Genomic DNA, 21,204 nt, shown 5'->3' on the forward strand with positions numbered 1-21,204 from the left:
TTCCCTGCTGTATATATAGACAAACGCATACTATCTACATGGTCTGTGCGTGTGAGAAAAGAAGAGTCCATGTGAAAAGGGAAGCGTGCTGCGGGCTGCGCAGAAGCGTGGATTTCTTCTAAGCGCTCTTGGCACGGCATCTCGGCGCGGCATCTCGGCATAATAAGCGCCGAGATCACGTGATTGAAAAACAGGAGATATCAAGTTCGTAAAAAAAACTAAAAATAATAGAAAAAACGTAGGAATCTAATGGTATCAGTAAGGAGGTTATAACATTGCCCCCCCCTTAAAGGCTCTTGGCAGCGTCACAAGCCTTTCTGAGTTTAGCTTGGTTAAAACGCTTAATCTCTTCTTGGCTGTGTTCCAACAGTTCTTCTGGCTCCCAGGAATTGTCCTCCGGTCCGTAACCCTTCCATTTTATCAAGTAGAACCACTTTCCTCGTTGGCGTTTGGAGTCAATGATCTGTTCCACTTTGTATTCTTCCTCCCCTTCTATTGTTTCAGGAGGGGGGCGGCTTGGGAATGGCTGACTTGGGGACTCGTGTGCTTTCGATAGTAATCCCACGTAGAATACATTGTGGATTTTCAGGGTTTCCGGGAGTTCTAGGCGGTAGGCGTGGCTGGATATTTTCTCTGTAACCTTGAATGGACCTAGTCGTTTGGGATCTAGTTTATTGGAGTTTGTCCTAAGTTCTATGTTCTTTCCATCTAGCCAGACTTTTTTGCCTATGGAGTATTCCGGTATCATCCCTGTTGTTTTGGTCATGCGTTCTTTTGTCATTCTAAGTGCTGACTCTGCTTCCTTCCATTCTTGGGCCAAGGTATTGGCTACAAGGTCTGCTTCTGGGACATTCGCGGGAACGTTAGACGGATTCATGATGGGGTTTCTTCCATAAACTAGTTCAAAAGGGGTTCTTCCGGTTGCGGAGTGCTTTGCGTTATTATAGGCATATTCCGCTAGTGGCAACCAGGTGGCCCAGTCCAAGTGGTCGGCGGCAACATATGATCTGAGGTAGAACTCAATGAACTGGTTCACCCTTTCTGTTTGTCCGTCCAATTCCGGGTGGTAGGCTGATGAAAAGGCTGGTTTTACTCCAAGGCGTTGATAGAGTGCCCTTAGGAACTTCCCAGTAAACGTAGTTCCCCTGTCTGAAATTGTTTTGACTGGTAACCCATGGAGTTTCCACACATGTGAGATGAATAAATCCGCTAGTCCTTTAGATGTAACCTTCTTGGTAGTTGGGATGAAATGCCCAAATTTGGAGAAGGAGTCGATGACTACCAAGATTGCGTCATGGCCATTTGACTTTGGGAATCCCGTGATAAAGTCATAGGAAATTGTGTGGAATGGATAGGGGGGAACTTCCAGAGGTTTGAGGGCAATGACCGGGGCGTGGGCTCGGCAGTTGGCCTGGCATGTGGGGCAGCATTCCACCCATTCTTTGGAGGATGATTTCATGCCTGGCCACCAGTAGTTGCAACTTAGAAGTTCAAGGGTCCTCTGTTGACCTGGGTGGCCGGCTAGTGGTGAGTCGTGAAATTCCTTCAGCAGTTGTTCTTTCAGGGTTTCTGAGTCTGGGACAACTAGTTTCCCTCGGTACCATAGGAGGTCCTCTTCCCAATCGTAGTCTCTGTAAGCTTTCCGAATGGAGGGAGGTGCATTGTCCGCATCTTCTGTGAGAAATTGGATGATGGGTTCCAGTGATGGATCCTCCCTGAGTCTGGAGCGAATTTCCGTGACAATTTTGACTTCTTCCTCTGACGTATTGGCAAAGACTTCCGACGGTAACATGACCTCTGGCTCTGGGGCGTGTCTACATAATCTGACCTTCTAGATAACGCGTCTGGTTTCCCTGATTGTTTTCCTGGGCAATAGTGGATCTCAAAATTGAAATTGCTCAGGAAAATACGCCATTGTGCGTGTCTGCGGTTGAAAGTCCGTGCCTGCATCCAGTATTCTAGGTTCCTATGGTCCGTGAAAACCTGAATTGGCCTATCTGTTGCTTCTAGGAAAATCCGCCATTCCTCTAATGCCTTGATTATGGCTAGGAGTTCCTTGTCGTGGGTGTCATAATTAGCCTTGGCCCCTGAAAAGGATTTGGACATATATGCAACAGGATGTAAACGGTTGTCTTCTCCTCGTTGGCTGAGAATGGCCCCCATGGCTACTCCTGACGCATCTGTTTCCAGGTAGTAAGGCAGTTTAGGGTTGGAATGGATTAGAACCGGGGATTTTGTGACCAATGCCTTCAATTCTTGGAATGCAGCTTCTTCTGTAACGCCCCATGACCAGAGGGATTCCTTCTTGGTAAGGTTGTGGAGGGGGCAAGCAACCGAGCTAAAGTTGGGAATGAACCTCCTGAGATAGTTTACAAAGCCTAGGAAAGCCTGAACCTGTTTGACCGTTTTGGGAGTAGGCCATGTTGTAACCGCTTCAATCTTCTTTTGGTCCATAGAGAACCCTGCTGGGGAGATGACGATTCCCAAATAGTCCACCGTGGTAACATGGAAATGACACTTGGATAGTTTACAGAACAACTGGTTCTTCATCAGCCGTGATAGGACTTCCCTGACATGGGATGGATGATCTTTGGGTTTTTTGGAGAAGATCAGTATGTTGTCCAGGTAGATGACCACCGTGACGTCAATCAGGTCCCTGAAAAGGTCATTCATGAAATGCTGGAAAGCGGCGGGGGCATTGGTAAGGCTGAAGGGCATGACCAGATATTCAAACAGCCCATATTTGGTTCTGAACGCCGTTTTCCATTCATCCCCCTTTCTAATCCTGACGTTGTTGTAGCCCCAGCGTAAGTCAAGCTTGGTGAATAATTTGGCGTGTCTTAGCTTTGCCATAAGGTCATCTTGTCTTGGTAGCGGGTATACGTTCTTGTGGGTTACGTCATTTAGCTTCTGGTAATCCACAACCAGCCTGAGGGATCCATCTGCCTTTTTTACAAACATGACAGGGGCACTGGCAGAAGAAGTACTAGGGCGGATTTTGTCTGTGGCTAGTTCTTTGTCAATGTGTTGTTTAAGCGCCTTGGATTCCGCATCAGTCATGCCGTAAATGGGACCTGGGGATAATTTGGCATCTGGAATAAGGTCTATGGAGATATCATACTCCCTGTGTGGGGGGAGGACCTTAAATTCTTCCTTGCCAAATACCTTAGCAAACTTGTGATATTGTGTGGGAAGGTCTACTAAGGGATCAGGGTCCGCTTCTTCCTCTGAGGCTATTTGAACTTGATCGGGAAATGTAACAAGTCCCTGGTGCCAGTCGATGAGGGGGGATTCAGTTGTAAGCCAGGTCATGCCAAGGATTGCCGAGGTGTTGCCAATGGGGCAAACAAGGAAGGGGATAGTGTGGGAATGGCCATTGGCCGAGACCGCAAGTTGGACCTGGTGCCATATGCAACCAGTCTGAGATATGGTACCATCTAACATTCTCACTACTCGTGGATTTTCAAGTAGGGTTTTTGGGATTTTGAGTTTTTCTACTAGTGAGGGGGATATGAAGTTGGAAGTGGCGCCGGAGTCGATGAGGGTTTTAATAGGTTCCGTCGGATAGTCACGCAGTGTTATATCTAGAAAGAGTAGGGGCTTCTTGTTTGAGTCCATTGCAATATTTACAAATTCTGAGATGGTTACATGCGGTTCTAAACTAGAGACCAAGGGCTTGACGGCAGCTCTTGGCCTTACTCTTTTTCCAACTCCTCCTGTCCAATTTTGGCCTTCCATCCATTAGGGCATTGTTTGATACCATGTCCTTTCTGACCGCACTTGACACAAAGGCCAGACGCGTGGCGGCGGTCCCTTTCTTCCGGTGTAACGTAGTTGGGGTCCTCAGAGAGGCGGACCCGTTGGGTGGTGGTAGTGGTGGAAGTGGTCGCGGTGACCGGGGACTTGGCAGAGGCTTTCTTGGGTTGGTTCTCCTCATTTTCCCAACAAGTGTTATCAATTTTGACCGAGGCGGCGAATATGGCCTTGAGGTTGTTGTCTGGGATATTGTCCTTTGTGGACAGGAGTTCCTTCACCTTCCAGTGAAGACCACGCGTGAACTGGGCAATATATGCCTCAGTGTTCCAATCAAGTTCCGCCATAAGGTTGCGGAACTCAGTGACATACTCAGACGTGGTGGTTGTCTGAGTAAGCGCAGCTATCTTCCTGGCGGCGGCTCTCTTGGCGTCTGGGTCGGCAAATGCCTCCTTGAATTTGGCTGTTAAGGCCGGGATGGTGGTTGGCGGGTTACCCTCACCCTTGATGATGGTTCCAATAAGGGGGAGCGCCCAATCGGCTGCTTTGTCTGTCATGTGGTAGAGTATCCACACGACCATCTGCTCCTCCTCATCAAATTGATCCCTGTGAAGAGCAACCCAGAGTAGCATCCTGTCAAGCCACTGGGTAGCCTTACGACCTCTGGTATCACCCTTGTAAGGGTTGGGGAGTTCCATCTTGGGTTGCTTTACACTGGACCCCAAGTCAAAGGGGGTAAGGGAGCTGAGGTTCCGCCTAGGCGTGTCGCAAGGTTCCCTTTTGGGGGCTCGCCTGTCCTCCTCTTCTTCTGAGTCATACCCTGTTCCTCTTGAAGGGCGGAAGGGGGCCTTGAGCCCAGGCCTAACCGTTGCTGGAGAGTGGGCTTCTCCTCCTGTCTGAGTAGGAGGGGTGATAGGCCCAGTCAATGGGCCAGGCTGGGTTTGGCCTCCTCCTTGGTCCTTGTCGCCAAGTAGGTCGGCGGTTTCCTTGCATATGGCCTTGAGCTGGATGAGCTCTTGGCTTTGCAATTTGATTTGGTCCTGCAAGGACCCAACAGTGGCGGTGAGGGCTGTGATAGCCTCAAGGAGAGTGGTAAGGGTCGGCTCCAGTTCCATCCCTGGCAAGTCTTGCAAAGTGGGAGATGCGCTGCAAGAGGGTGGTTGGGAATGGGTTGGAATGGAACGTTGGCTGGAGCGGCTGGAAGGGCAAGAGTAGGGGTGAGGGACGCCAGAGCGTGTGGATGGTATGGTGGAGACGGCGTGGGGGATAGAGATGCCTGATTCAGGACTTATGAGCGGTTTTTGCACAGTGTGTGAACGCTAAATCCTTGCGTCAAACACCTAGCGTTGAACAATCCCTACAACAAATCAACAGATCTGGCGATCGTGATACAAGCGGGTTTTTTGCAAGCGGGTGGTTCAGCTGTCTAGGATCGCTAACTGCTGTGTTCCAGCGAAACACGTGGTATGCGGACGATTAGAGACTGTCCGCCTTATAGCAATTTGGTACTGGGTGGGACCGACAGCTGTTTGATTATTAAAGCTGAAAGGCGAGTCCAATCACCCGTTTTCCCTTGTGCTAGTACGGGAGTTCCTCTCATTTGTTGATCAAGCCTACAAGAAGTTGATTTTACAATGTTGTACACCACTGTAAGGTGGGTACACGCTGGTGGAGCGGGCGCTTAAGGCCGTACTACTACAAGCAACAAGGTAATCTACTACTATACTAGGCTATCCTAATACCGCTTAAGGCGGTCTACTTATCTAAACTACTGCAAAGGGGCCTTAGGCCTGGGAGGTGTGGTAGGTTAAGTAAGGGGTTTGACTACTGATGACTAATGGGGGCCAGCTACTTAGCTGGCTGGGCGTCCTCCTCAATGAATATGAGACGAGGTAAAATTGACTTGGTGTCTCCAAGCAATTTCCCTGCTGTATATATAGACAAACGCATACTATCTACATGGTCTGTGCGTGTGAGAAAAGAAGAGTCCATGTGAAAAGGGAAGCGTGCTGCGGGCTGCGCAGAAGCGTGGATTTCTTCTAAGCGCTCTTGGCACGGCATCTCGGCGCGGCATCTCGGCATAATAAGCGCCGAGATCACGTGATCGAAAAACAGGAGATATCAAGTTCGTAAAAAAAACTAAAAATAATAGAAAAAACGTAGGAATCTAATGGTATCAGTAAGGAGGTTATAACACTTATGTATGTTACCTAGGATGTGTTAGGATGCATCCTAAGTCACTGTAAAACCTATGCCAGAACTCTCCCTTCATTATATACATCATACAGAACAAGGGAACTGTAAAGTACAAAGGAGAACAATGGAAGACATACTACAAAGGTATGGGTAACTAAGAGAACAATAGAACAATGCAACTAAGGACATATGGTAACTAAGTAACCAGAGGACAAAGCTAACAGGCTAAACAAAGGGACCATTCACATTCCATGTGGATTGCTCTGCCAGGGGAGTCCTGCATGGCCTGTGGTCATGTTGGGAACATCCCCTGGTCCATATAATTTGTAAAATTTAGATAAAAAGATAATAGAATAATAGGGTATCTGTGTTCATGCCACTTGGGTCATGACATGTGGTTACATGCTGGCCAAAGCCCAAATTGGGGGCTGAAGGTGTGATCATGGTTGTCTGTAGAAGATCATTAGGGCTCTATGGGTCAGTGGTTAAGCAGGTTTGGTCTCAGCTGGTTATATTTTCCTCATTTTATAACAAGTTTTGGAAACACCAGCAGTAATGGCACCATCAGAGAGAATGCTGATGACTAAGCAACCCTGAAATTGAAATTCTGATAGGGAACCGATGCATTTGCTATCAAATGGTATATATATCACGTGATTCTGACAGGTTGTGATTTCTGGGCTATCAGCTAAGGGACCCTGAAAATGAAATTCTACTAATAAACCACGTGATTCTGCGTCGATCCATATACATATCATGCCAATTTGAAAACATCGATCAAATTTGTGTACTAATAGCCAAACAGAGCATGCACCTTCCATTTTTGGAAGTCGAGACTACCATAAATGGAAAGAGGGGGTTCAATTACCCCATATAGTCCAGTTTTAAGGATAGATATAGCATGTGGGAGGAGAAAATGAGAAATGAAGTAAATTTAGAGCATTTTGGTGAAGTGGGCCAGTTTTGAAAAATGGACTAAATTTAGTCCATTTTTTGTTTGTACAGGCCATGGCCACAGAGAGCAACCAAACAAAAAATGGACTAAATTTAGTCCATTTTTCAAAACTGGCCCACTTCACCAAAATCCACTAAATTTACTTCATTTCTCATTTTCTCCTCCCACACACTATATCTATCCTTGAAACTTCACCATATGGGGTAATCGAACCCCCTCTTTCCATTTATGGCAGTCTTGACTTCCAAAAATGGAAGGTGCATGCTCTGTTTGGCTATTAGTACACAAATTTGATTGATGTTTTCAAACTGGCATGATATGTATATGGATCAACGCAGAATCACATGGTTTATTAGTAGAATTTCATTTTCAGGGTCGCTTAGCTAATAGGTCCCTGCACATAACTGCAATTTTATGTGAAATATTGAAAACATGAATTTGAACAAATGATTTCAAATTGCCTTGATAGATATATGGATAAATGCGGAATCACGTGATTTACTAGTGAAATTTCATTTTCAGGGCAGGTTATCTAATGGGCTTGGGCGGAAAAACGCGATTTGATTTAAGGTTCTGCTCAACCCCCCCTTGAGCCAGACCCCTATAATAGGTGAGTCTCTTTGGAACCAGCGTCGTATACCCAGAGGGAATCTGATCGTGTATAGTGCCATGGGCTCAGCTGGAGCAAGCTGCTCGTGGGGGTGCTTTGGCGTAGTGTACATTCTTAACACATATTGTATTTTGACTTTATTTGTCATTTACATGCGCGAATTAAACAATCAAAGCAAGTGCCCACATATGCCATCCATTGTCAGGGAAGCGCAAAAGGTCAGTTACTGCTGGCTGTAGCCGGTTGAAATAGCAAAACCCCGAAGTCCAAGTAAGGTGGCTCCATCCGGTTATTGCAAAAAAAGGTTGAACAGATTTCATTATTTGAAAAGCTTGAATCCTCATCACGCTTGCTAAATCCTGGAACTAATGGGATTGCCCAAAGTTTGATACATTGCCTAATATAATTACAGTTTTCTACCTTTGCTGCGAGCATGTAAGCTGATTAATTGACTAATAATATACAATGCGATCAAACCAAGCCAAACGGATGATCAAACATCACATGGGAAGGATTGTCACATAGAAGTATAGGAAAGAGATCTATACTATGGCATTTAGTGCTGTATCTTGACAAAGCATTTACGGGTGGGATGGAACCTAACCTTAAAGTTCGCACTCTATTCAGTTAAGTCTTAAGCAAAAAACAAAACAAAACTTAACAATATCTGTGCGCGCTATTTCAGAAGCGGATGGCTGAGCAAATAGACCGAACCACTTAAAATAAAGTAAGACAACGATGTGGATTGCGTTGTACAGCCCAACCTATATATATTGGTTAATCATCTAAGTTCCGAGAGCAGAACGCTCGGAGGACATGTGTAGAAAAAAACACAAGGCCCCACATGCGAGACACGGTAAAAAAAAAAAAAAATAGAAGGGGAAGCGTAAGGAATTGGGATGGTACAAGCATACGGCGCTCAATACATTCTACAGGGCACAAGACCTCTAGAGTTATCATGACGTATTGTACTAATACGAAGCACTCAATTGTTCGGGGGCACACACAAATTTTTATGTAACCAGTAAACCTTTGAAACATGGAGCTAGACCCTATGCCATTGTATGTACTAATCAAATATTTGCAAACTAACAAGTAAGTACAATGAAAACTGTAGGGAATGAGACGGAGAGGGGCAGGCTGGCTATAATACAATCATTCAAGTTGGTCTCCTAATCCAGCTTCAGTCCAAGGACTATTATGCGCGGGTTGGTTTTCCATTGACTCCTTCCTTGAAGGCTACACAGAACTCACAAATTGAACATAACAAATGAAAGGCGGTTACACTGCTAGCTTACCAATATCTTCATGCATACCATTCTGGTGGGATCGAATGTGAAACGTAGGGTGTCAGGATCCCATGGCTCCTCCATGATACGCGTGCCGTGGACATTCAACAAGACACGACGATCGGTATAAATAGCAATATGTAGCTCGGTGGCGCAGCATGATGAAGTGTAAAAGTAAAATTCTTCCCCGAAAGTTCTAGATGCATGCCGCTCCTTCCAGCGATGTGGAGATTTTGTCCAGCAACCGCAAAGTGAGGGTATCATTGGAAGCTCCACGCCATAGGGTCGACTGACATGGGGGGCGTACTCTAGCTTACTCACTATAAGATTTGAGCCTGGGGTTTTCCAGCTCTGTCTATCCATGATCACAAACCCTGTATGCTCTCGTGCTTCAGGGGATTTGGCCCAAGTACGCAGGAGTGAATTTCTTAGTGGAGACCCAAAGTAATAGAGGTGAACCATAAGCTTGGCAAATATACCAAAGTAATGGCGAGGGATAGTTGCAGGGGCTGAAGGCAAAACAATTGAGTGCCAAGGGCGTCTATAAACAGCGTGAGCAGCGAGTTAAGGACTGGTTTGGACTCACATATTTAGCGTTTTGTGAATCAATGAAGCTGAGTCTTTGTTTAACAAGTTGGACCCACAAGTAAGGCCAAAAATGCGTGCTGTCGAAGCATCAATGGCCAATCCAGTGAGACCGGCCATATGGCAAAGGAAAAAATCTTCCTCGTCCACACGTTCTGAGCCTCTACAATTGTCCGCAGACCCAACCCACCATCCTCCCCTTGGATCACTCTCTGTCAAAAAAAAGACAACAAGGTGGTAGGGGGATTTGGGTAAAAGTCTCATCGACGTAGTCAGATTTGAGCAGTGACTATGAGTATAAAAGACATACTGTTGACGAATATCTTCTGCCGCTTTCTCGGGAGCTGGGCTGGGAAGCTTCATGAAAAGGGTGACAACATGTAGTTCAAACACCCCAAGGGAGGCGCAGAGTTGCCTGGCAAACAATTCGGCAGCTACCTCTTGCGACTTCAAGTAAAAAACCACCAGGGCAACAGAAGCCTTAATAGAAACTCTACTGGTTACCCTTGCACCTCTATTAATAAGATACTAAGATAAATTAGCTACTCAATTGGGAAGTGAGGTGTTTATTTTACTTACATCCGGCAACGAATACTTGTCTACTGACAAGCATTCAGGGCATGTAAAGTGCCTACCCTTGTTAGCAGCCATCTCAGGGGGGACAGTCAAGCAGGGCTGTGATTGTGGTGTGTCTGAGTTTCCAGGTATCTCATTTCCTGCCTCGCCCATCACGTTGTAGCAAAAGCCCCGTTTGCAGAAATCGCAGTACATAATTGATCCCCCATCTTCGCAATAGTAGCAATACTGTATTTCAACTTGGGTTCAGCTCAGTGTAATGCAACACGCAGCAATATGGATCCAATAAAATCTTAGTACTAACTCGATCTTTGGCGCGGTCAAACGTAAGACGTATCTTCCGTATCTCTTAAAGCACATATTTTAGTGAATAAACTGAAGCTTAGCATCAGATAATCACCTTTTTCAATCCCGCTGGTGTTTGCTTGGGCCGACATTTCCTGTGTATATGAATGGCTTTGTTGTGTCACGTCGGTCGCGTAGGAAAACCCTTCAGGATGGCTCTGCAGACAGCCACGTGCCATTGCCAACAGTATCACGTGATACATTTTTTTGAATACACTTCTATTAAGGAGAATAGGAGCTGCATGCAAACAAGGCAAACCGCTCGTGATAACACATAGAACACCATTACATAACACATCCCCAAGCAAGGCACAAGGTAACGGCGAAGGGTAGAAAGGAGACAAGAAGAGAGGAGCCAGAGAGACGAGGAGATAGAGAGCGAGTTGGGTGGACGTCTGATGGCGTTGGGGTTGGGCGGGAGAGGGTAGGGTAGAGTCCCGCGTTATTATTTGTAAAGGCCAATACCGGAGAGAAGAATGAATTTAGCAACCGCTTCGAGGCCTCTGTTGGACCCGAAGAGGGTGGAGGGGTTGAGATCAGGTGCAGCGTTGGTAAGAGTTTTGCGGCTATCCTCAGAGAGAGGGCACAGGAAGAGGAGGTGTGGGACACTTTGGATCTGCTCGCCGCAGGGGCATTTATGGGAGCCCTTGATGAAGAATATTCTTTCCTTGTATTCGCCGAACCAGCCATGGCCTGTCATCGACAAGGCGGGAGGAAACAGAGCGAGGGAGGCCGGGATTGTTGAAGATAGGGTGGAGTTTGAGAGACGGGGGGCGAGGGATGTGTTTCCGCACGGTTTTGGAGTGAGGGCTGTCCTCCCAGATTTTGACCCATGTTCTGGAGGCGCGTTGGGTGGCTTGGCATTTGGCCCACGTCGTGATACGGTTGAAGAAGGCGGTGGGCCGGCGGTCGAGGCCTGCATTGGCTAACCTATCCGCGCGCTTGTTACGTTCGATCTTAGAGTGACCCGGGATCCATTGAACCATCAAGGTGCGCCTCGGGTCGTCCTGAGAAATGCATGGACTTCCTTGCAAAACAGGATTGAGGTGTGTTGAGCGGGCTGGGGTTTGGTTCTGTTGATAATGCGTATGGCCGCTAAATTGTCCGAAAAATGCGAATTTTGCGAATATTGTGGGACTTGGCAAACCAAGCGCATCTTTGGGCTATAAGGGCGAGGGCAAGCATTTTGGCGCCAAAGATGTTGGCGTGAGGGCCAATACTACCGCTGAACTTGGCAACTTCAGACTTTTTCCACTGTACGCTGTATCCGACTCCGACCTTGCGGACCCCTGACCGAACCTCTTTTGCTCCGTCCGAAAAACCAATCAAAATACCTTTGCGCGCAATTGCGTCAATCAGGCGGTTGGCGTTTTTGGCAATCTTCTCTTGGCGGGTCTTCGAGGAGCCACCGGGGGGGAACGCGCATATTAACCTGTTGGGGAACGGGTTATTGGGGCGCCAGGGGGGGTTGAGATAGGGCATTTGGAATTCGGCGTCAGGCTGGGAAAGAGCTGCGAGACGGGTAATAGGGGAGGGAATTATTATCGTATGGCTTTTGGGCTAGGGATAAATTGTGTGTGTCCCAGGACGGGGGGTCACGTGATACATACTCATGCTTGGAACATATTTGGTCCTCCAACTCGCAAACAAAGCAAACTCCGAGGACAGCAAAAACTCATATAATAAATAAATTGAATTAAAAGACCAAGAGACAACATTGATTAAGAACAATATAAATTATAAGAAACCTCAAAGTCTAAAACACGGTACGGAAACCCAAAAACCCTGAGAGCTTGCCCACTCGTAAAAACGGGCGCTTTGGAGCACAATCCAGTTGGACCCAAAGGAGCAGGCCCATGAGCACTGTCAAGTGCTTTGGGGCTTTAGGGATCCCCATAGAGCACGCCATATACGTCAATTGTATTTGCAAACTCACGAACTTACAAACTGTTGCGCCTAAAGCAAAGAGTCGTGGGTTTATTGGCCTGACAACTGGTCTCGCAGTTAGACTTGCTTTACGTAAATTAATCCTTGAGACTAAAGTAAATATTATTTGCACTACCTAAATAGAGATATACAAGCATCATAAGTCATGTTAGCGACTCAGTGCTTGTGGGAAGCGCGAGGGCGCTGGCGTGTATTGTCAAAATTGGTTTGTGTATATGGATTCGACTGTCTGGCGTTGGGGGGCGGAGTGGGCTGAGAGGGCTCGGGCTGAAAGGAAGTAACTTCCCGTGGAGCATGGGCCGACATTGATGTCGACGCTAACGGTGCGGCCGAGCTAGAAACAGTTAACATGGCAGGGTTAATCGAGGTCGGTGGAGATGCTAGCTGCTGTCCAGACATGGGTTCCACCAACAGTTGAAAGCCCTTGTTGGCCATCCTGTCCCGCTCTTGTCTGAATTGGGCCATTAGGGATGATGACCGCCTCAGAAAGTCGTCCATGGAAGAAGTACCCAAATCTGATGAGAGAAACTCATCAATTTAAGATATTTTGGAGTTTTTTTAAAAACACTCACGCGCAGCCGGATTTTCTTCCCCACTTTGTGGTAGGACCGGGACCGGGGCCGGTGGGGCTAGTAGAGTAATATTTGCCTCGGGGTTATGGCCTAGTTTGGGCCTTGAATAATTAGCGCTGAGAAACAAGCAAAAGGCAAGACTCACTTGTGCCATCCGGCAAAGTCTGACTGTGGTGGGAAGTGTGTTTTGGGTCACCAGAGAATGTACCTTGCACTTCTTCCTCGTCTGTCTCAGGCACCTCTTCCATGAAGTCTTTCCTTCCCGTAGTCTCATCCAGTTGATTGCCCACGTCCATGTCCGCGCCCGCATCAGCACCGGTATCTCCATGGGCGGGGGCAGGAGCGGGGGCAGGAGCGGGGGCAGGAGCGGGGGCAGGAGCGGGGGCGGGTTCGGGAGCAGGAGCAAGAGCAGGAGCAAGAGTGGGAGCAGACGCAGGGGTAGGAACAGGTTTGGGTGGGGGTGTAGACGCGGGTTCAGAAGCGGGTTTGGGGGCGGGCTTGGATACGGTGGCGGTGGCGGGAGCGGGCTCGGATTTGGGCTTGGGCTCAGGAGCGGGCGCGGGTTCGGGAGCGGGCGCTGCGTCTGCGTCTGCATCTGCGTCTGCATCTGCGTCTGCATCTGCGTCTGCATCTGCGTCTGCATCTGCATCTGCATCTGCATCTGCATCTACGTCCATATCCAACTCTATTCCTGAGTCTGGATTCATGGCCGGGATGGCCACCTCTGAGCCGGGGGTCGCAATCATGTGGGAGTCTTCCCCATTCCCCTCTCCCAAGTTTGTCCTAGAGGCTTCTCGCCTCTGCTCCTCTCTCCCTCTCTGTTCCAGCTCCACATTCTCCTGGCGGTCTTGTGACTCATTACCACCTTTGCCTTCGTCGCGAGTCACACTCGCTCGGGCATTCTTGCCAATCCGACCATGTGCGATAAACGCATCCCAGCTTTTGGTAGTAGTCCACCAAGCTGGCCTGGTCGGGCTGATCGGGAGTTGTTGAAAACAAGCCAACCTCCCTTCATGCTCCAGGGCAAAACTCTCTACTAGTTGCTCCCATGTTGACCTGTAATCCAAGAGCGGCTTTTGCATGGCGTATGAATAGCCTTTTGCTGTATCAACCCATATGATAGGCTCTTTGCTATACAATTGAAGCATTACTGCGTAATTAAAGCAAATAATAATAGAACGTACTCACCCACCGCGCCATCCAAAAGACGTCTCTTGATAGATAGCTTGGATACCCAATATCTCCATGTATTTGTTCTCCATGTCGCCAAAAGACGTGATATCCCACCATCCGGCCATAATGTGGAAGCAGGAATTGCCTGATATTGGTGCTACAAAACCAGTCAACCAAACGTCTTGAAAGAATTCATCTGACGCGTTTGCCAGCCCTTGGCATGTCCCCGCAAAAGGAAGACCGCCCTTCAGTATAGTAAACCCGGTAATTGAGCAACATATATCTTATGGAAACGCAAGAAAACGGTTAGGCATATGACAAGCAAAAAAGTAGATTGCCTAGCTCTGTGCAACCAACTTTTATTCTGCCTGTTTTTTGATTTGCGCTTTCCCTTTTCAGCAAAGAACTTGTATTCTTCACCCACTATATTAACTTCAACCATTTCCACGTTGGTACTCTGAAAAGAACTCATGATGTCGAGAAAGCAAATGTAGCGAGAAGTGACACGCGTTGTTGTACTTTGCCCACGTGACATTGGGCCGAAACGTGCCACCATTTGTGACGTGAACGTCAACTGTGCTTTATGCTACTCAGCCAAGCTTTTGTGTTAGTTTACACAACTAGATTATTCATTCTGGCTATGGAACCTCCTGCCCAGGACCATCTAATACAAACGGAGATCAGATAGTATGTTATATTGAATCTGGAACATATATATAACACTCATATGGGGTCAGCAATGCATATTAATACTATTTCCCGTTACAGGTTCCTGTATCCAAGCATTTCACGTATTAATTTATTCCAAACATCATTTTGAAGTATATATGCGACTATTATACTTATATAAGGCTTCTTAGTGCGACGGGTCCTGTATAGTAGATGTTTGTATAGTAAATTGCCCTGTAATTCTGCCTGTAGATATAACAAGAAAGTACATGGTTTATATACAAGTAAGGGTGAGATATGAATGAGGGAGACCAATCAATACATGAATCACAGATGAGACAATAAGGAACATGAGATGAGGAGCATGTATCTGCATATATATCTTCATATGAGACTGGCGATCATCTTCAACACATCAACCGAATACTTATGAACTTATTACCAAGTAGCAATATTGAAATGTTGATAGCTCCCTTGATATTCAATTAACAGCTTACAGGATGTGTATCCTTGTCCTCGCCAATTTTTCTTACCTTGTTGAGCAGTCTCACCTACAGTGTTTCACCATGTAACAGAACACCACTATGTGACGAGACACAGCCAGGATTTTGGTTGAGTAAAACCATACCATTACCAGATAGAGGCTGGGCCTGTTGGCCCACTCCTTGTTTTGTACACTACAATTGCTATCTAATGGCGCCAATCCAACATGTTAAATGTGCTTGGAGACAATGTATTGAGTATGCCAATGAGAAAGAATGAAGAAACGCGCGCCTGGCTGGAGAAAACCCACCAAGCCCAAGCCAGAGAAAGGATGTGCTAAGCCCAAGCCAAAATTTCCGGACTTCTCGAGCAATGTGGAGTGCGACGACGAATGATTGTATATCTAAATATATGTGTCAATTATGCGTTACATTATACACTATCTCACTGCGTCTCGTCACGTGGTGATGTTTTTTTTTAAAAAGAAATACTATATTTAGCGAGCTACATGCAAACGAGGCAAACCGCTCGGGAGCACGTGGCGCCGTCCCGTTACGTGGTGAAACACTGTATAGCTTCGCCCTTTGTACAATCCAAATGTCAGAAATTGCCTAAAAGCAAGGTGTAGAGACCTTAGGCACTACCGCATTTTGAGCATGTGGTGACCAAGTTTGGTGCCCGGGTTAGCATAAACGTACTTTGAAATCTCACCAGCATTGTTGCCTATGTTAAGTCATTGCATTTGTATGGTAATTTTATCATTGCACGGATTTTCTTCCTCCAAACTGGATGACCACACTTTGAAAACGTGGTGATACCAAAGATCTCTTATGGGCCGCAAAAGAAGACGCGCCTCAATTAACAAATGCGTATGTTTTGAAAGATGATCAATACATGCCCATCCCCCATTTTTTTATTCCATTCTTAGAAGATAGTTGGAAACATCTCACGAAGATTTTGCAAGGACTCAACCCCCTTGATCTCTTTGGGAAAGCCAGAGGTCTCAGAGCGTTCTCAAAGTCTGTTTTGCACTTTGGTATTGGGCTTTAATGTTGGTCCCTGTAGGCGTGCTGATCTTACTTGTGTAGACGGACCCGGACATGCTGAGAAGGCAATTTCTCTTCTGTTCTCGTTTGTGCTGGGCTTGTGTGTACCGTTTCTCTATCGTGGTTTCTTTTTGGGGGTGTTCTTTTACAGTTCTATGATTATTTACAACCTGTCGAGTAGTTTGCCTTGGTTCGCATGTAACTCCCATTGGTTACCGAATGGAAATGCACTTAAAAAATGATCATCACGTGCATTACATGTTCAATTGAGCTGGCTACGTGGCAGTGTAAATTTAGCGGTCACATCTGTGTTTGCTCATACCGTGGTTCCCGTTTTGCGGCCTTGACACAAAATCTATATAAAACTTTGGAGAATGATGGCTCAGGTACAGGAAGAAAATATTGACGCAATGGATTTGTTGGAAATTTTCCCTGTGGGTATGAATCGGCAAAACCCTGACGAGGAGGGTGTGTACCTTCAGGAAGAGTATCTGTTTCAAGATGTATCTAAACGTGAGATCGAGTATATTCTCATCGGAGTTATTGCATAAATTAACCATCTCTTAGCGTTCGGCCGTGTGTTGTCGTTTTTTGAATTCCGCTTGAACGGGGAACCAGTGGTTGTGGACGCCAATGGGATCCTCCCAGACGGTTCAAGTGATATGGAGGTTGTGGGGATGATAGGAACTCTGTACGGAAAGGAAGGTCTTTTTGGACAGTGTGGTTGGTTTGGCAACTACGATTTAGATTGGTTCTGGGTACGTATCACAGGGATTTGTGCACTTGAAGTTACCACCAATATTTGATTCCGTCGTGGGTGAGTAAAATGATCAATCAAACTGTTACCAGGTGGTATGGCTTAAGCTGGCTAAAGGGAACGGTGTGTTTGGTTATATACAAAGAAGGGGGAATATGCAATGCTGCTGCCTCACAAGACGTATAGAGACATGTGGGAAGAGACGTTGTATGACTTAGGTCCAGGCGCCTTGTCCGCCATGTTTAAACAATGGCCTGCTCAAGGTGCACAACCACCATGGTGGCCAGATAGGTGGAAGGACGACTGGCCATTCGAACAGGAGGTTGGATCCAAGCAACGGGCCTCCACGGACGTTCAAGAGCACGAGTTACTCAGTAGGCAAGCGGAGATGCCTGGTGATTCGTGGTTGTTGATTGGAGCAAGGAGCGAACAGGAGAATCAAGGTCAAATGTTGACTAACCTTGATCACCGTTCAGGCTGGCTCCTTGAACCAAGTGGAGATACCACCTTACCCTCCGGCGGCATTACCAAAAGTGATCCGGATCCCCCTCATAATACATCTTGCGCAAAAACACGATTGGGCAGGAGGCTGAGAAAGCTTTAGCGTTTTTAGTATATTTTGGGGGACATCAATATATGTGTACTGGGGTGTGAGAATTGTTTCTTGTATCACGAATTGATTAATAAATATTTTTGATTCCTATGTTAGATGCTTACACCAAGCATTAACCCTTCTGGCACACACAAGCAATGAGTGGATCCACTGTCTTACTTTAAATTCCATGAGTCTTACTGACCCGTTGTACCTCCAGGACTCAAAATTAATTTGCTAAACATGTATGCTTCTGAGACACACTATGACGTGATAAGATCTTGAAAATCAGTATATCAGTAAAAGACATCTTTTTCCAGTATAATTTGGCCTGAAAACTACAACATCAATATGCTTTCCTCAGTACAAATCAGACCAAGGGAGAATTGATATTTAAAGTTAGCATATATTGGCCCTGATTACAGTTCAATTCCAACTTAAATACACATTCTTATTTTTGGTATTTTAACCTTATACAGTGTACACAATAACTTAAGTTTGAGGATATTTAATATCAATTGAATCTTGATAAAAAATATGGATATAAAAAAACACAGATACAATGCAGAAAAAAGGAAAAAGATGAAAGATAAAAGATAAAAGATGAAAGATGGGGGGTGGAAGATAAAAGATAAAAGAAAAGTAGAAAAAAAACAGAAAGTATGACATAAGATTAAAGCAAAATAACAGTAGGTGTCATAACCCATACTGGAAGGGTTATTACCATTTATATCCACTGTCAAAGATATATAGTATATATGATGCACAGTGATATATGAATAATATATATTGCTGGGGATGTTGCACTCCCCCTGCCCCCCTAGCTGTGGACCAATGTTAAGGGAGTCTGCAGGCAAGGTCTGAATAATATATTATAGAAGAGATTATGTCATCCCCCCCCACCTCAAATCCATAGTAGTTTAGTATAGTATTTGATAAAGGACTGGAGGGGGGGAGGTCATGTGACCCTGGTGGACTGTCAGTCTCTAAGTCATGAGCGCTTAGAGTAATGACAGTTCTGACTGCATATATGTGAGTATATGCGGCCTTCTAAAGACTGTGGAATATCCTATTAATAGTTGGCTTGGTCAGGAGACATGCCAGCAAAGGCATGGGTCATGACAGTTGGTTGGTGTTATGTATCACACAATATTGCATTCACAGCTCACCATCCACAATAATCTGCATATATCTGACTTTCTGATTTAATGGCCATTTGTCTCTTATTTTCCATTATTCCTGTCATTACTCTATGTAACGCTCATATTGACTGTATGTGTTACATATCGTTCAATAGAGCTCCTTTCGCTCGTTCTAACGCTGCCTGTCACGTGCTCATACGATAAGATCTCATGGAGATATTAGCTTCACAAGATTCTATCTATGTGGCTCAAGTACCTTACTAATCATTATATTTGTATCTTTACATCTAGCTCATCACATGACTAGCTCTAACTTGGGAGATGAACCTTATTCCTAGCTTAGTTGAGTCATACCTCTCATGAGATTACTAAGGTTCTCCTTATCTAGTAATCTCTAGTGGCACTGCAAATCCTGCTTATGAGTCACTCTGCTTGCCACCAGAATGACTCACACTAATGACTCACTCTAAGTGCTCATTGGCTGCCAAGCATTTCTTGATAGACTGAGTCATGTACTTAGATGTTTCTATTTTTAACTAATTGCAGTTCAACCCAAGAGCAGTCACATTCCATCCTAGTCATATCTGTGCCTTCCCACCCACCAATCAAAGTCTTAGGAAACACAGTCCTAAGCAAGTCATACTCATACTCTGACTAGGTGAATGACTCAGTAACCTTGCCACTCTAGGGTATAAAAGGGGACTCTTGCATACCCTTGGAGGGCACCCACTTTACTCCACCTCACTGTTACTGTTGACTGTCACTCTTGGGTTTGGGCTTGCCCCCCTCAATTGTGTGATATATTGTGCCTCAAGATTTCAAATAACTTAAACTTGTATAAGTGGATCTCCCAAGTACCCATAGTGTGGAAAGGTTGTAGACCTGATACAGAGTTCTTAGGTTAAGTGAACAGAAGGCAATCATCCTTAAAGAAGGATATATACTAAGTAACCAGTTAGTTCCTGCAACTAGGAGTGAAACTTACATAACTATCTCTGCCAAAGGGAACCTGAGCCAGTACTCTTGCTCTTACAGAAATACTTACTAAGACACTTTACACTGAGAAAGGATATATCTGTAGTTGATTGTATTCAAGATAGCTAGACCCAGAGAACCCTAAAGAAGCTACTTCTTTACTTAGCTTGGAAATTGGGAAATCTTCCAACACAGACTCTGCTTAGCACCAGAGTCTCAACCTCTTTTCCCCCAATTTACAACAGTTGGCCTCCTTATATATTACAGAGGTAGACTAATTTACAAATACATGTTATCCAATTCCATAACCAATAAGAACCCTGCTCTGCAGTTGGCCTTACTCATGCATACATGTCACTGACATGTCATAGTGATGTCATCAGGTGGAGGTGGCTATGCATGCTGACTAAGCAAGGATGGGGATGTGGCTTGGCGCTAAGCATATGATATAAGCGCCAAGGTCACATGATTGAAAACATTGTCCATTCTTCTTTGTTTAAATTTGAGAAAATCAGAATAAATTCTGTGGTATTGAATGTGTCTACAACATGTGGATACAGCAGCAAAGTGCAACACTTTTAAGAAGGGCACAGGAGCCAATGCAGGTGAGCAGGTATGTCACACATGCACAGCTTGTAGCTATTCTAACATGATACCAGGTTCCAGACCAGCAACCAACCAACAGGAAGAATTACCTGCAACTTGACCAAGTGGCCCACCACAAAGTAGTTGGCAATTTGAGTAGTTATCACGGCAGTAGCTATAGTGCTGGCTCTTATACAACAGTGTTTCTGAACAATTGGGGCATATTTCCCTGATTTTATGATCCTTTTCTTTCTCTACATGTATCTAGAATGATATATAATCAGCTATTTTTGCATGCAATTGGATGACAGATGTCATAAACAGATGAAAATAGAACTAGCTGGAATTGAAACCAGCTTGACCACTAAGCCATAGAGCCCTATTATTCCTCTGCTGACAACCCATGATTACACCTGCTACCCCCCAAATTTGGGCTTGGGCCAGCATGCAACCACTTGTACTGGTCATGTGACTGTGTCCAGGACAACAGATTATTTGGTACAACAAGGACTGGCTACAAGGTCAAATGGAGCTGACAAATGAGCCTACTCAGTCCCTTGGGAACCATGGTATAGTCCTAGCAGGGCTGTTTTTCAGTCCCAGATACAGTCCCAAACAGTCCCAAACAGTCCCAAACAGTCCCAGACATCCTGTCAGTAAGTCTGATTTGCAGGCCTTTGGGGACTGATCAATGTCATGGAAGTTGGTTTGTTGGTTTCAGCCCAATAGGCTTCTTCCAGTCCCTTGCATGCCATTTGATAGTCCAGGCTGGGCCAAAGTTCAGTTCAGGGTGGACTGGCTTTTGGCTCCAATGGGGTTGTATTCAGTCCCTGCTCCAAGCTAGAACCCAGTCCCAGCATCCCCCATAGTGATATATATGACAGTGTTAATTCAGTCATGTGACCTGTATGAGTCTTATCTTCTGTGCATACTGCATACACATACTAGTGCTTA

The 21,204-nt window shown here is 45.7% G+C and overlaps 6 protein-coding genes across 6 annotated transcripts; 1 reads left to right on the forward strand and 5 right to left on the reverse strand.

The window, feature by feature from the left end:
* Positions 1 to 286: 286 nt before the first annotated feature.
* RhiXN_01245 (Retrotransposable element Tf2 protein) lies at positions 287 to 3,618 on the reverse strand (the record flags this gene model as incomplete). Its single annotated transcript, XM_043321064.1, has 2 exons — positions 287 to 1,814; positions 1,841 to 3,618. The coding sequence occupies 2 exons, from the start codon at positions 3,616 to 3,618 to the stop codon at positions 287 to 289; spliced, it is 3,306 nt and encodes a 1,101-aa protein (XP_043186887.1).
* A 77-nt stretch (positions 3,619 to 3,695) lies between these two features.
* Positions 3,696 to 4,868, reverse strand: RhiXN_01246 (Retrotransposon-derived protein PEG10; the record flags this gene model as incomplete). The annotated part of the gene is made up of 1 exon (XM_043321065.1): positions 3,696 to 4,868. The coding sequence occupies one exon, from the start codon at positions 4,866 to 4,868 to the stop codon at positions 3,696 to 3,698; it is 1,173 nt and encodes a 390-aa protein (XP_043186888.1).
* A 3,801-nt stretch (positions 4,869 to 8,669) lies between these two features.
* On the reverse strand, positions 8,670 to 10,401 carry RhiXN_01247 (uncharacterized protein; the record flags this gene model as incomplete). Its single annotated transcript, XM_043321066.1, has 7 exons — positions 8,670 to 8,753; positions 8,813 to 9,344; positions 9,390 to 9,647; positions 9,699 to 9,916; positions 9,968 to 10,192; positions 10,269 to 10,312; positions 10,365 to 10,401. 7 exons carry the CDS (start codon positions 10,399 to 10,401, stop codon positions 8,670 to 8,672), a joined length of 1,398 nt encoding a protein of 465 aa, XP_043186889.1.
* Positions 10,402 to 10,944: 543 nt separating this feature from the next.
* RhiXN_01248 (RNA-directed DNA polymerase from transposon BS) lies at positions 10,945 to 11,791 on the reverse strand (the record flags this gene model as incomplete). The annotated part of the gene is made up of 2 exons (XM_043321067.1): positions 10,945 to 11,404; positions 11,457 to 11,791. The coding sequence occupies 2 exons, from the start codon at positions 11,789 to 11,791 to the stop codon at positions 10,945 to 10,947; spliced, it is 795 nt and encodes a 264-aa protein (XP_043186890.1).
* A 621-nt stretch (positions 11,792 to 12,412) lies between these two features.
* RhiXN_01249 (Flocculation protein FLO11) lies at positions 12,413 to 14,126 on the reverse strand (the record flags this gene model as incomplete). The annotated part of the gene is made up of 4 exons (XM_043321068.1): positions 12,413 to 12,771; positions 12,829 to 12,918; positions 12,974 to 13,959; positions 14,017 to 14,126. The coding sequence occupies 4 exons, from the start codon at positions 14,124 to 14,126 to the stop codon at positions 12,413 to 12,415; spliced, it is 1,545 nt and encodes a 514-aa protein (XP_043186891.1).
* A 2,450-nt stretch (positions 14,127 to 16,576) lies between these two features.
* On the forward strand, positions 16,577 to 17,560 carry RhiXN_01250 (uncharacterized protein; the record flags this gene model as incomplete). The annotated part of the gene is made up of 3 exons (XM_043321069.1): positions 16,577 to 16,712; positions 16,767 to 16,957; positions 17,102 to 17,560. 3 exons carry the CDS (start codon positions 16,577 to 16,579, stop codon positions 17,558 to 17,560), a joined length of 786 nt encoding a protein of 261 aa, XP_043186892.1.
* Between the last annotated feature and the right edge of the window lie 3,644 nt (positions 17,561 to 21,204).

This window comes from Rhizoctonia solani, chromosome 16, assembly GCF_016906535.1.
Source record: "Rhizoctonia solani chromosome 16, complete sequence".
Lineage (NCBI taxonomy): Eukaryota > Fungi > Basidiomycota > Agaricomycetes > Cantharellales > Ceratobasidiaceae > Rhizoctonia > Rhizoctonia solani.